The 15230-nt window shown below is 42.4% G+C and overlaps 1 protein-coding gene across 1 annotated transcript in view; it reads left to right on the top strand.

Annotated features, from left to right (window-relative positions):
• The first annotated feature begins 431 nt into the window (after positions 1–431).
• Positions 432–15230, top strand: part of KPNA4 (karyopherin subunit alpha 4) — a 29808-nt gene continuing 15009 nt past the window's right edge. Inside the window, exons 1-5 of the mRNA XM_081008063.1 lie at positions 432–852; positions 10092–10136; positions 12378–12467; positions 12547–12576; positions 12657–12709. Of these exons, the coding sequence (XP_080864189.1) occupies positions 784–852; positions 10092–10136; positions 12378–12467; positions 12547–12576; positions 12657–12709 (287 nt within the window). The 5' untranslated portion in view covers positions 432–783. The remainder of the gene's footprint in view (positions 853–10091; positions 10137–12377; positions 12468–12546; positions 12577–12656; positions 12710–15230) is intronic.

Raw genomic sequence — 15230 nt, forward strand, 5'->3', positions numbered from 1 at the left:
CCGGGGACGGCGCTCCCGAAGCCGCCTCACAGCCCCCAAAATGGCTGCCAGGGCCTCGCGCCTGGGCGTGTGCGCGCGTGAGGGGGCGGGGAAAGAGCCGCTTCCCCCCTGGCGGTTGGGGAAGCAAATGCGCTGCGAAACACGAGCTCGCGCCGTCCGCTCCCCTCACGGCCCCGCCTTCTTCTCCTCTCCTCCTCCCCCCTCCCCCTCGAATGCGTATTTTCCTCCCACCCACCTCCACTCTTTCCAGTGTGCCGGTGAGCCTCCCCTTTGCCCATCAAGGAGAGCCAGCCAATCAGGCCAGCGCTTGTCGGAGGGGGATGGTGCCGGGAGGAGGAGGGGAGAGCGAGAGCGCGCGAGGGAGGGAGAGGTGGGCGTGGCCGTTGCCGTCCGTCTGAGAGCGAGGCTGTTGCCTCCTCCCCTGCCCCATGCCCGTCCCCTCCCCTCCCTCCCCCCTATCTTTCTCTCTCTCGCTCTCGCTCTCGCTCTCTTCCCTTCGCTACCGGCACATTCCGCCGCCCTGGGAAGGCCTAAGCCAGCGGGGAGCGACTTGAGCAGGCGAGAGGAGGAGGAGGAGGCCGCCCGGTTTGGCCCGCCAGCCCGCCACCAAGCCAGGCCAGCCAGGGAGACCCGCCGCGGCGCAGAAGGGAAGGCGAGCGAGCGAGGCGAAGGGGCGGAAGCGGTGCCGGGAAGAAGGGGCCCGGCTGGGTCCGGCCTGGGTGTCGACGGAGAAAGAGGAGGGAGGAGAGGCAAGAGGAGAGGCCGCGCTCCCTACCTCCCGCCATGGCCGACAACGAGAAGCTGGACAACCAACGGCTGAAGAACTTTAAGAACAAAGGCCGAGACCTGGAGGTAGCTCTTCTCCCTCCTTAGCCCGGGCCTAGCAGCCCGCTTCGCGCGAAGGGAGGGGCCGGGTGGGCCGGCAAGCGAGGTCGGGGATCAGTTCGGACAAGGCCTCCGCCGCAGAGGCGGTTGGCTGTGGCGTCTCTGCTAATCTCCCGTGGCGAGGCCTACCTACCTCGAGGCGAGGCCTGAGCCCGAGTCGGCCGCTCCGTCAGCGGAGAGACAGGGAAGGCCGGCCGGCGGGTGGGTGGGGTTGGCTGGCTTTCCCTCACGAGGGGACGCGTCGCCACTCCGTACCCGCGGGCTTTGGGAGGGCCCAGGCCTGGCCGCTTCTGCTCGCCGTGGCGAGGATGCTTCGCGAGGGGGGGGGTCGTTGGAGGAGAGAGCGGGACAGGCCTTTTCTGCCTCTCCTTTTCCGTCCTGGGCCTCGGAGTTTCCCGGCAGGCGGGTGGGAAGGGGCAGTAGCTGGGGCCAGGGTTAGCAGAGCGGGAAATGGGAGGGGGGCAGCAGCCCTGCTGGAGCGGATGGAGGCGCCCCTCTCTACCCACCCACTCAGCTGCCTGACATGGAAACTGCCTGTCAGATGACATGTTTTCTCTTCTGTTTTCTCTCTCCGCTTCCCGTGACACGCGTTTTCTCCGTAGGAACCAGACTTTGTGAGCTACACACCACGGCAAAAATAGCTTTTAGGGCGCTACATGTTTTATATATTTATATACACAGTGTGGTTAAGGAGGCTAATTACATCGAGTACTGCCAGGTAACACGGTAGTTTGCTTTATATATTTATATATGTGTGTGTGTGTTTGTGTGTAAATGTGTGTGTGTGTGTGTGTGTGTGTGTGTGTACACACACACACACACACACACAGACAAACACACACACACAAAACTACCGTGTTACCTGGCAGTACTCGATGTAATTAGCCTCCTTAGCCACACTGTCACGACGCATGCAGCGTTTTAAAATATGTAAAACCCAGCCCCAAGTTGACCATATTAAAACCAAATTTTAATCAGCATTTCTTCAAAGGTAGCGACTGCTCCCAGAACCATTCACCTGTGTTCAGCAGAAACATGTTCACATGTATTTTATTTAAATGCTAGTTTAAACTTAAAGCAGTTAAATGGGAAATATTTCCAAGTATTTTTCACCAAGTTGACAGTCTGTGTCTTCCCTGTGTTTAAAAATAAAATAAGAGTATGACTTCAAGTGTCTCGTCAAAGATCTGGCTTTGGATATAGTCAGCTGTGGAGAGCAAAAGCATGTAAACATAATTACCCCTCTTTTCAGCAGTGTAGAATATCAATACAGGTTGGAGCAGCTCAGGATTCTGTCCCAAGTTATACACCACAGTGTATAACAATGGTGGTCAGGCTTCTTGGCTAGCTGATGCCACAAGGCATGTCTGAAAGTCAGCATGGTGTAGTCTCTCAGCCTCACTCACCTCACAGTTTGTTGTGGGGGAGGAAGGGAAAGGAGATTGTTAGCCGCTTTGAGACTCCTTAGGGTAGTGATAAAGCGGGATATCAAATCCAAACTCTTCTTCTTCTGAGCATGTGCCAATTTATAGCCAAATGAATACATATGTAACCCCACCCCCTGGTGTGCCATGAGATAGTTTGTGCCCCTAGATGCTGAGCTATGGAACATGCAGTCACACAGTTCTGGTGAACAGATACCCGCCAATTACATTGTCTGTGTCACAGATTGGCCACCCATGGCACTTAACATGCATTTGTTAAGTGCATGAAAGCAATATGTCCCAGTTTATATCTCTCTTGCCCCCAGAATTGCTGGCAGGTAAACAGTCCTTTAGCCTCAACCTCATCTTTAAATTGAGAAGATAGTCACAGTATAGCTATTATTCTAACTTAAAATTACAATCCTATAAATAGACTTGTCTGGAGTAAATCCCATTGAATTCAGTGGGACTTCTGAGTAAATGTATATAAGATGGCACTTCATGTTTCATTTAGAGAGGCCTAAAAATGACAATTTTTCCTTAAGTGAAAGTGGTTAATTGTGTGAGGTTGATGGATTTTTTTCAAGAGCCTTGATCTCTCTGAAAAAACTGTAGTTCCAAGACTTCCCAGAAGAATTCATGACTTGTATAGTGCTGCCCTCTGCTTTGCATTTTTTCAAAGAAATATTGTGTATTTCTGAATAATCAGTTGGGAAAATATCATGAATTTTTGCCCTTCACCAATTTACCTGCATACTTGCCAGCAGCTAGCATAACTTTTGAATTCTTCATAAATGTCATGTATTCTAGGCAGCAACGGCTGAACATTTTGCATCTGTTCTGTGATATGCTTATTTAAAGCTTTCATTCAAAACATGAAAAATACTGGAATTAGTCTGTCAGCTGTTGACATGGTAACTATACAGCTTTTTAAAAAGAGGGCTTTCCCACTTTGCTTTTCTGTAGAGTAGGATTGTACAGCACTCTATGGGGTGTGGAACTGAATATTTCATGGTAGCCCTAGGTTCCACTTCCCTGCTCTCCTGAAAACAGACCTTCTGCCTGAGTCCTGTGCTCCCAGGACAAAGGGATCCCCAGTATTGAATCAAATTCCTTAGTCATCCAAAATCCATCTGTCTTTGTGACCATGATCTGGATTTACTTACTGTTCTGCTGTTTCTGAATAGGCATATTTAACATAAGCCTTTATAACACTGCATTTTACACTGGATCACTTTTAATTCTAATAAGCTTTACAGTTCAATCCCACGTGTGTTTATTACTTAGAATTAATTCTCATTGAATTGTGCTGGGCTTGGTCTCCAATAAATATGTTTATAATTGCAATCCTAGTTTCCAGTGTGCAGTTGGAAAATCCAACATATGATTTAATTTTCAGGAGTTTGTAAAACACCCATTTCTTTCAGAGATAAATTTTGAAGCAGTATTTTTACAGATAACATTTGATCGTTGTGAGATAAAGTAATGAAAAGGACAGGGGGAAACATGATTTATGCCAGTGTACGAGATACCTTCTGTCATTTTGAAATTAGTGTCTCTGAGGCTCTGATTGCCAAAATATTCATGCACTCTGATCCAATTATTTGCTGTGGGTGCAGGATATTTGATGTGCATTTAGAGCCCCCCTCCAAAAAACTGCATATATTCCTTGAAAAAGCCTAGGATGCTCAGATCTACATTCTCTGGATTTTTTGGGGTAATTGAGCACACATAGAGTTATGTCACAGTAATAAGCCCATTAGGTTATACAAGATAACATATATCAGGGGAGCAAATCAATAACACAGTTCCACACTACTTAACGGTTAGTGGACTATGACTAAACCTATTTTGTAAAGTCCAAACACAGGCTTTTAAACTAGCTTTGTGTTTTAAACAATTAGATGTGTTGTGGAGTTGAACAACCAGCTTGCTGTCTTTTTTTTTAATTATTGGAATAGTGGGGTTTGGGGTTAATGGAGGCAGGTCCAATTAAGTTAGCTGATGGTACCAAACTAGAATGGGTAGCTAATGTGGCAGAAGACAGAATGTGGATTCAAGATGACTATAACAGATTGGAGAACTGGGCCCAAACTAACAAAATGAATTTCAGTTGAGATGAATGTAAGGTTCTACACTTAAGCAGGAAGAACCAGCTGCATAAATATAAGATGGGGACATCTGGCTTACCAGTAGTACATGTGAAAAAGACCGGTCTTACTAGACCACATGCTTAGCTAATGCTATTCTAGACTGCATCAACAGAAGTATAATATCCTTAACAAGGAAAGTTCTGCTTTAATCTGTCTTGATCAGACCACACCTGGAGTACTGTGTCCCGTTCTGGGCACCACAACTTAAGGATATTAACAAACTGGAAGGTGATGTGCAGAGGAGGGCAACCAAGATGATCAAGGGTCTGGAAACCATTCTTTATGAGTAATGGTTTGAAGGAATTGGTTATATTTGGCCTGGAAAAGAAGAGACTGAGAGGCGATATGATAGCCATCTTAAGATAACTAAAGGCTGTCACATGGAGGATGGAGCAACCTTGTTTTCTCTTGCTCTGGAGGGTAGGACCCGCACCAATGGCTTCAAGTTCCAAGAAAGGAATTTCTGACTAAACATTAGGAAGAACACTGACAGTAAGAGCTGTTTGACAGTGGTATGGACAGTGGAACTCCCTCAGGAGCTTGTGAACACTTCTCCCATGGAGGTTTTTAAGCAGAGGTTGAATGGCCTTATGTCACTGATGCTTTAGCTGAGATTCCTGCATTGCAGGGGGTTGGGCTAGATGACCCTTGGGGTACAACTCTACAAATCGGTGTTTCTCTGACATTGACCTATAGCAAACCTTTGCTATAGTGCTCTCCTAATGCTTGTCATAGATGCATTATGTAGTGTGATTTGAATTTTTTCAAGTGTCATTATGCTCAACAGTTCCTTCAGAAGTTGTTCTGCCCTGCTGTCATCAGCAAATTCTACTTTTATAATGTTGCAATTCTGTATTGATGCTGAAGCTTGGGGACATTACATTCTGAATGTTACACCTCTGAAATCTCTGCTGGTTTGTAGTTGGAGTGTGGGAAGATTTAGGACCTTCCTGAAATACTTTGCTACATAGTTCGAGTGCATATTGAGTGAAATGTATCACAGGATCCTTACAATATTTCAGAGGATGCTGACCCACATTTCTGATTACATGCCGTCATTGCAAGAGATCCTGGACATAATCTCAGATCATGCACTGTTCTTATTGCTACATCTAAAAATACAGTCACCTAAAGCAATGTTTCCTGACCTGTGGACCCCCAAGAGCATAGCCTGGGGGGGCAGCTCCCCCCCATAAGTAAAAATCAATACAAATCTGAGGTTCTGCCCCCCTAACAAAAATATTGGCTATACCCATGCCTCCCCCATCCTACTGGTAGAAAAGTAGTTATTTAAGTAACTTGTTTGTAAATAGAACATGCTTTATTTATATTCTTTATAATTTATACAAAATACAGTTACGTAAAATGATAATGAAATATTGTTGAAGCAGAAAAACATAGAATCGTGGAGCTGGAAGAGACCTCAAGGGTCATCTTTCTAGTGCATCCCCCTGCAATGTAGGAAACTTGGCTAAAGCATCCATGACAGATGGCCATCCAACCTCTGCTTAGAAACCTGCAAGGAAGGAGAGTCCAGAACCTCCTGAGGGAGAGCCATGTTCTGTGTATTATAAAAAGTAAACAACACTTATTTGACACGGAGGGGGAAACCTACAGATACAGTCCAAAAGGCGCACAGGGAGTTATGTGAAAATGGGAGAATTTTAAAAAACAAGTGGTCCTCACTGACCTGGTGCAAAAAGATATTGTTGTCCAGAGGAGCCCTGGCTGCCCAGATAAAACTCTATAGCCCCACAAACCCTTACCTGGGAGTAAGGCTCACTGAACTCAGTGTGGCTTTCTTTTGTGTAGACACTTAGTTATTTACTAGATGCAAGTCAGCAGCACCAGACAACCCTGTTCAGCTAGGTGCTGGGGTGGATTGCACCCTGCGCCGTGCAGAGCCAGGCCCAGGCTGCCACTGGGTCTAGCACTGGCGGTAGCAACAAGCAGCTCCGACTCACACTGGCCTACCCATTGCCACCCCACCCCTACACTTAACTGACCGTGGGGTTCTGGATCACGGGCTCTACTGATCAAAATGAGAGCCTCAGCGATCGCCCTCTCCCACAGGAAACAAATCAGGACTGCTCTAAGAAAACACACATGGCAAAAAGAAACATTAAGCCCTTGTGGGCCACCCCCCCCCCCTGCTTGCGATTGGCCAAGCAGATAGCCAACCAATCAGGAATATTTATTTTTTTACTGATTTTTTTTCTTCACTTCTCACTTACCTCTGTGGCCCCCTAGCCTTGTGCTGTGGTGCCCCATTTACACAATTTTCACCTGTGGCCCCCTTGGAATATCCTGGCATTCCCATATGGCCCCCAGTTGGGAAACACTGACCTAAAGCAATCTCTTGGTTTACTTGTTCAGTTGGTAAGACCTGATCAAGAGGGTTCCTAGATCTGTGCAGATAGCAGAAATTTGTTCTTGATCCTGGAAGTGGAGTCACTTCTGCATTAAAATCAGATTTTGTACTTCAGAGGATACCTGTTGGCTTCATGATATTAAGATTGCCCTTGGAATAGCAGCTCCAGTTTTTTAAACTGGATTTTCAGAAATATAAGTAGAAACTGGAGAAGGTGGCAGGAGCAACTCAAAGCCATACTGCCAATCTTTATGGATGTGAGGCAAGATGTGAGATGAGCAGTGCTGGCCAGAGTCTCTAGCAATTCAGTGGACCATGGTCTTGTTTTAAGTGATCCCTGAGACCATAATCATATAGGAGAAAATTGAAGGACTGTGGTATCTTTAAGATTCATGCCACCTGCTGAAGAGGCAATTCACTTCGTTTTAAATTTAAACAAAGAACTAACTTGTCTCTGCTGCAGTGGAAATGTCAAAGAATACAGGGCCAAGGCAGTTTAGGGCTTTAAAGTTCAGCACCAACACTTCAAATAGTGCTTGGAAACGTACTTAGAGCCAATGTTGGTTTTTCACTACCAGTGTTATATGGCCTCCACTCCCATTCACCAGCCTAGCTGTCACATTCTGAATTAGTTGTAGTTTCCAAGTACGTATAATGAGTACAACAAACCTTAAGAACCAGTGCTACAGGGGATGCTTTAGTGATTTTCTGGTGTCCCTATTAATTTTGCTTGTGCAGTGGCTCTCAACATATTCTCAGATTTTATAAGCCACATTTTCATTCATGCTTGAACTATTGACCCTGTCTGAGTTTAATCAGATATTTTGTTGCCTGTATGTATGCTGATGGGTGTGTATTAGAAACGCCTTCCTATAGGAAATCCTTGGTGTGAAACCTCTGGCTGTCAATGTCAGTTTTGGACAATAGAACATGAATGGTCATGCCTGAAATACTTACTTTAAATATTGAGCAACAGTACTGTTGGTTAGGTGTTGGATAGGGTTGTATTTTTAGATGTTTTCCTTCTCTATAATCTTTCTATGCATTGCTTATTTTTGTCACTGCTTTTAAACTTGGCACCGATCTATACTAATTTTTGAAAGCCATAGTATTGGTATGAAAATATGCTTCTTTAAAGCAATTGTCAATCTTCTATTTAGAGCAATTGAAAGTTTTCCTAAAAATATTGGGACGGGGTGATACAGCTTCCTTAGCTGTTTCACCCCGTTCTTTAAAGTACCACAGTGATGATAGACAAGGAACAGTGTAGGCAAGTTCCCTGAGCTAAGTAGCACCAGCAGAACACATTCCACCATTCTCTAACTTTGAGGATTATGGTTCCAGTTACAGATAGGCAGCCGTGTTGGTCTGCCATAGTCAAAATAAAAAAAATCCTTCCAGTAGCACCTTTAAGACCAACTAAGTTAGTTCTTGGTATGAGCTTTCGTGTGCAAGCACACTTCTTCAGATACACTGAAACAGAAGTTGCCAGATCCTTCTATATAGTGAGAAGGTGGGGAGGGGTATTACTCAGAAGGGTGGTGGGAATGGGAGATTGGCAGATAGCTGAGATGAGCCTGCTGACGACTCTTAACGACTGTAATAGGTCTTACAGGAAAAGGCAAGGGGTGAGAAGGTGAGAAATGGCTTAGTCATGTATAATGGGATAAGAATCCAATGTCTTTGTTCAAACCAGGTCTCTCCATGGTTTTAAGTTTGGTAATGAGTTGCAATTCAGCAGCTTCTCTTTTCTCTTTCAAGCTGCTGAATTGCAACTCATTACCAAACTTAAAACCATGGAGAGACCTGGTTTGAACAAAGACATTGGATTCTTATCCCATTATACATGACTAAGCCATTTCTCACCTTCTCACCCCTTGCCTTTTCCTGTAAGACCTATTACAGTCGTTAAGAGTCGTCAGCAGGCTCATCTCAGCTATCTGCCAATCTCCCATTCCCACCACCCTTCTGAGTAATACCCCTCCCCACCTTCTCACTATATAGAAGGATCTGGCAACTTCTGTTTCAGTGTATCTGAAGAAGTGTGCTTGCACACGAAAGCTCATACCAAGAACTAACTTAGTTGGTCTTAAAGGTGCTACTGGAAGGATTTTTTTTATTTTGAGGATTATGGGATGCATGTATACTGCGTCTGCTCAGGGAACTGGCTGAGTTTGGCTTTCCTAGTGAATATAGATGTAGATGCCAGCTGAAGAAAATAAGGGTGTGTGTGATTAGGTTTGAGATGATATGTCTCCTAATGTTTTAGAAATCACCTCCACTTCATGTAACGTACAGGGATGTTTAAGGAAGGAAAGGAAAAGAGCAGTTTTCCTTTCTTGTTTTGGTCCCCCAAATGGCTCAGGTCTGACAGCCATCACGAGAACTGATACTTCTGGTGTTTTTATGTAGCACAGCAGAAGAAGGTCCAGGAGGCTTAGAAAACAAAAAAAATTGATATTTTTTTTTCTTCCCTTCTGCTCACACCCATGACCTGATCATGCTAGCCTTTTTTTCAGGCCAGGTGGGCTACTTTTACTCATTTTGTTGCAGGTTTCACTGGTCTGTATACAATTAGTAAACATGTCAACTGCCTAACAGTTAGTGTTTCTTTTCTGCAAGTACTCAAGGATACATAGTTAACAGTACCTTTTTTTTCTAGAAGAAAAGCACTGCTAACATTAGGTAGTATTCAGATAGAGAGACTAAATCTGTATCTTCTGTATCAGGCTTACTTTCATGAGACAATGAGATTCGGCAATAGCTAGGTTACTTCATTTTGCCATAGTGGATGAGGGTATGATTTAAAAGCATCACCCATCTCCTTGGCTGAAGCTAAGCAGGTCTGGGTCTGGTCAGTGTCTAGATGGGTGTTCCCTGCTTTGGGTTCTATGATGGAAGAAAAGTAAGATATAAATAAGAAAAATAAACATGAGAGCTATAAAAGAAAAACCATGTATTAAAATATGACCCCAGGCTTCCCCTTAACTAGTTACATTGGTTTCAGTAGTTGGAATACTGTACCTACTTTTCTTTCATCAAATTTCTAATGCTAAATATTCATTTTTAAGGCTTGAGGCAGCCAATTCAGACAGCCACAACAAAGGGTATGCAGTTTTCATGCTTCGAATAGTTAACCTATAATTTCATGTGGGGAATTGTTTGAACCCCACATTGACATTTAGGTCTCAAGACACTGTAGTTTGTGCCTTAATAAACAGTGGAAACTAGATGTAACTTTCTTGTGTAACTTTACAGACTATGAGAAGACAACGAAATGAAGTCGTTGTGGAATTAAGAAAGGTAAGATTTAATGCTATTTATCACTTAATTTAGTGTGGGCTTGATCCAATCTACTGCAGGTGCAGCAGTCCCCATAAAGCAGTGGTTCCCAAACTCTTTTCTCAGGGCCAGACTTTTAGAATAAAAATTGGTTCGTGCCACACCAAAAAAAATTATTGATAATAAATACATTGGAAAACAAAAAGAAACAACTCTGAGCAGTGATTGATTTTGAAAAAAATACCTATCCATATTCTGCAAATAAAAAAAAAATACTATACTATACTATTTAAATGTTCCTTTGACTGTCCTTGAATCTTCCCACCACACTTGCCATCCTCATCTGCCACACCAGTGTGGCGCGCCATACCCTTTGTGAACCATTGCCATAAAGAATAAAGAGATGTGCTCTGTTCCCTTTCCCTTTCCCCATGTTAAAGAATCCTCTGCCACCTCTCATCAGTCAAGGAACATGAGCCACAGAAGCTCTGCCATTTTAGACTGGATCAAGCCCATAATTTCTAGCAATTATCTCCTGAATTGCATCCTATAGTATGCCTATCCATAGAGGAGAACATGAAACTTTCTAATCTTTCTAAAAGCTGCCTAAACTAATGCCCATTACAGCATCTTTTAGTGAATTCCATTGGCTAATTATGAACTGTGTGAAGCACTATTTTTTAATTGCCCTAAATCTAATGCCAGTCAATTTTGTTTGGTGACTTCAGTTTCTCGTACAAAAGCATCTTGCATGAAGATTATGTTCCAGGGATGGCACATATATGAAAAAACTCGTATACCCAAATCACCCCAGTCACACTTGCAGATTCCTATTGAAATCAATTGACTTAAGTTTTAATGGTTCTTCACTGAGTATGACGAACATACAAAGTTCATAAATTTACAAACTTATGTTTCTTATTTGTTGATGGAAAACTCCAGATGCTTCAGTCCTGAAGTACTACTTTTCCCTGTCATTAGAAGTTTCCCAGCCATGGTCAATGTTTTAATTGGTAACTAGCTGCAATGCTAAACCGTTTAAATTTGATTCGTCTCACCTCTGTTTGATTTCACTTGAAGCATTGAGCTCTACTAATACTGCTGTTTAAATATGTGTTATTGTTTTCTATGTATAATGATGGATTTCTTTAAGCTTTGCACATTATAAAGTGATTATTTACCCAAGTTATTTCCTTGCTGTACAATTGACTTTTTTGTTTGGGTGTATATCATTGATAATACTTATTTTCCTTATGTAGATAGAAATTGCACTTAAGTTTAATTGGGCATGTGTAGCAAGGAAAATCCTTTTCAAAAATAATTGAGGTTATTTGTATTAAATGTACAGTATTAGGAGAATTTTGGCTCTCCCTTTGACTGCAGAAAAAGTTTTAAAATATGTGTGTGATGATATGTGCTCAGAATTTAGAGGAGGTCTACAGAGCATCCAATGTTTGGGGATAGCTATTTGCTCTGCATACTCCTTTCTCTCTCATTGCTGCTGTTCCTTGACTATTGCCATGTAAGGCACATTTCTGCACAGACAACTTGCTTTTTGCTTGCATCACTCTGCTCCTTCGAAAAAGTCTGAAACTTTGGAGTGGGAAAAGAACAATATCAAATAAATGCATATATACATATTAATGTAAGATCAAGACAGACCTTTCACTAATGCAGGCAGACCTTTCACTAATGGAGCTGCATTGTTGGATACTGTTCTAAGTACTGTTCTAAGTTAGCTTTTATGCTGCTTTTCAGAATTCTAGATATTTCCAAAGTGACTTACAGTAACCTTTCAGCTGCATAGTTCTTTTTCATCCATGGCTGCCATTCCTCAACTGCTCCATGTAAAACTCCATGAATAGACCACTCTTTAGTTCCATTACTCTGTTCCTCCCCAAAAGGTTTATGTACTTGATCATTTAAAACTTTGGAACATGCAAGCTTTAGAATTACACAAAACTGTTACCTATATGAACATAAAATTTGGTTGGCAAATTACCAGTGGTGAATATAAATGTATACTGTGTCAGGTTGTGTAAATCATGTAACACATTTACTTTTTCTATACTGTAATACGAATTAAAAGCCTCTTATGGTATTTTCTACCCTTAATATTTTTTATTGCTTTGTACACTGCATTTTTCTTACATTACATATTTGCATTTTTTTAATTTTACAAATATTTATAATACACTTTTAAAGCATTGGGGAAAGCAGATACCCCTTGTCTGAATGTAATTTGTATTTTGTATTTAAAAGAACAAAAGAGATGAGCATCTGTTAAAGAGACGAAACGTACCTCATGAAGATATCTGTGAAGATTCTGATATAGATGGTGACTTCAGAGTGGTAAGAACTAATTGGTGATTAAATATTATATACGTATGTCTTTTTGAATACATTTCTAATGCTTTGATATTTGTTTCAGCAAAACACGTCTCTAGAGGCAATAGTGCAGGTAAGTATCTTAACCACTTCTGTTTTTAAAATTCACTTATATTGTGAAAGTCCTGATTTTTAAATATATTTATTTCTTAGAATGCTTCAAGTGACAACCAAGGTATCCAGTTAAGCGCAGTGCAGGCTGCAAGGTAAGAGAATAATTTACACAGATATGCTTTCTTCTGTGGTAGTACAGTTTGTTAATGGAATCGGTAGCTGTACTGTGTTATGACTGAAAATGTTGGTTCTTCAACTGCTCTTAATGTGAACACTACTTTGATAATCTGTATTTGACATATTCTAAAATGGTTTGGAGCACGTTGATCAACAATTGAATTCCATTTTTCGCGTGCAAATATTGATGAAATCAATATTTCACAAAATGCCAGAAGTAACTGGGCATAAAATGATATATATTTTAAGGAAAATTGTTTCAGGGTATTTTTTTTTAAATAGTGCACTTTTAATAGATGATAAAAGTTGGATGGTTGGTCAGATGTTTTGTTAGTTTGCCAAATATAACTTTCAAGAAGGTTATATAACATGTAATTGAATGATTCATGAAATAAGCGTTCTCCCTCTTTAACTTTTATCCTGGAATGCCAGGGCCATCTTAACAGTTAAATTAAGAGAGAAATTAAAAAGAGCCAAAGAAAGTAACCAGCTTTGGCTGGACAGGGACCATTTTGCCACAGCAGTCCATGCTCTTGTAACTTCCATGAAGTTACAAGACTGCCTTGAAGACAAACTGGAAGCTTCAATAAATGTAGAATGCAGCTGTCAGAATTTTAATGGGTAAGGCCTGATAGAGTTGCTTGATGCCAATTTTCAAAGTTATATTGGCTGCTTATCTGCTTTTGAGCCCAGTTCAAGGTATTGGGTCACATACTTGAAGAAGTAGTTGCCAGAGGGGCTCTTCTCCTTGTTCCATTGTCAGGGGAAGTGAACTAACCTGCACCTGATGTGTAAAATACCCTTCATTTAAAAGTGCTGCTGGTGCCAACATTGCTATCATGATGGTATCAGATCAAGACTGATTTATTTGATGGGGTATTTTAAGGATTTCTAAGTGAGTGATTATCCCAGGGTTATATTTATTCATAGCTTGGTTTCCTTCAGATGTTCTTGAATTCCCAACACCCATCATCCCTGATCATTGACTAGGCTGGATGAAGTTGATGGGAATTATAGTCCAGCAATCCTGGGACACGGGTGGTGCTGTGGGTTAAACCATAGAGCTTAGGACTTGCCAGTCAGAAGGTCGGTGGTTCAAATCCCCGCGATGGGGTGAGCTTCCGTTGCTCGGTTCCTGCTCCTGCCAACCTAGCAGTTTGAAAGCACGCCACTTCCAGCGGGAAGGTAAACGGCATTTCCGTGCGCTGCTCTGGTTTGCCAGAAGCGGCTTAGTCATGCTGGCCACATGACCCGGAAGCTGTATGCCGGCTCCCTCGGCCAATAAAGCGAGATGAGTGCTGCAACCCCAGAGTCGGCCACGACTGGACCTAATGGTCATGGGTCCCTTTACCTTTACCTTATAGTCCAGCAATATCTGGGTGGCACCATGTTGGCTACCCATGGTTTCAATATTTTGATGTCATAGTTTTAACTGCCTTCATATTTTTTGCCTTTTTTGCTTTATATTCTGGACTCAGACCTAGTACCTGGATAGATAAAGTGTGGTCTATAAATATTTCATTAATATATTAAACTATTTAATGTCAGTTTTTAAAAGCAGCTCTCCCATATATCAGTGGCAACAGCTTGACCTGTTCTATCTTCATGCATTATCTAATGTATCATGGGTATGAACCTGACTGCTTCAAGATTAGGGGAAAAACAGTTCTCACTCCTTCTCTTGCTAACACATGGCATGATAATGAAATAAACAGCAGTAGACTGTCACATGTGTAGTGTCATTCTTTGGCCTCATGAAATACTTGACCAGCCAGTTGTCCAGCTCTAAACTCCTCTCCAAGGTATACAAGAAACCTTTGTTCTGTTTACGATAGGTCTGGTGCTTCAGGACTAGAGCCACCCTATACCCTTTTGCTCAAGATGCTTGGCACCTCACACTTTCGCTCACACATGTACAGTGGTGCCTCGCAAGACGAAATTAATCCGTTCCGCGAGTCTCTTCGTCTTGCGGTTTTTTCGTCTTGCGAAGCACGGCTATTAGCGGCTTAGCGGCTATTAACGGCTTAGCGGCTTTAAGGAAAAGGAAACAAACTCGCAAGAACTCGCAAGACGTTTCATCTTGCAAAGCAAGCCCATAGGGAAATTCGTCTTGCGGAACGACTCAAAAAACTCAAAACCCTTTCGTCTAGCTAGTTTTTCATCTTGCGAGGTATTCGTCTTGCGGGGCACCACTGTACTTCTTTATTTTATTTTTAAAATTTATATACCATCATTCACAGGGTGGTTTACAATATAAAAACACAAGAATGCATAATGCAATAACAAATGAAAACAATAACCCACACCCTTCCCCCAGTTTAAAGGCCATAAATTATTTAATTAGCCAAAAGGCCTTGGAGAAGAGAAATGATTTTGCCTGGCGCCTAAAGATTTGTAACAAAGGTACCAGGGAAACCTCCCTGGGGGAGAGCATTCCACATTTCTGCAGCCATCCATTCTCTCCATCCTGACAAGAACTTTACCCACTAAAAAAGG

Source organism: Podarcis pityusensis, assembly GCF_964106645.2.
Source record: "Podarcis pityusensis genome assembly, chromosome: 5".
NCBI lineage: Eukaryota > Metazoa > Chordata > Lepidosauria > Squamata > Lacertidae > Podarcis > Podarcis pityusensis.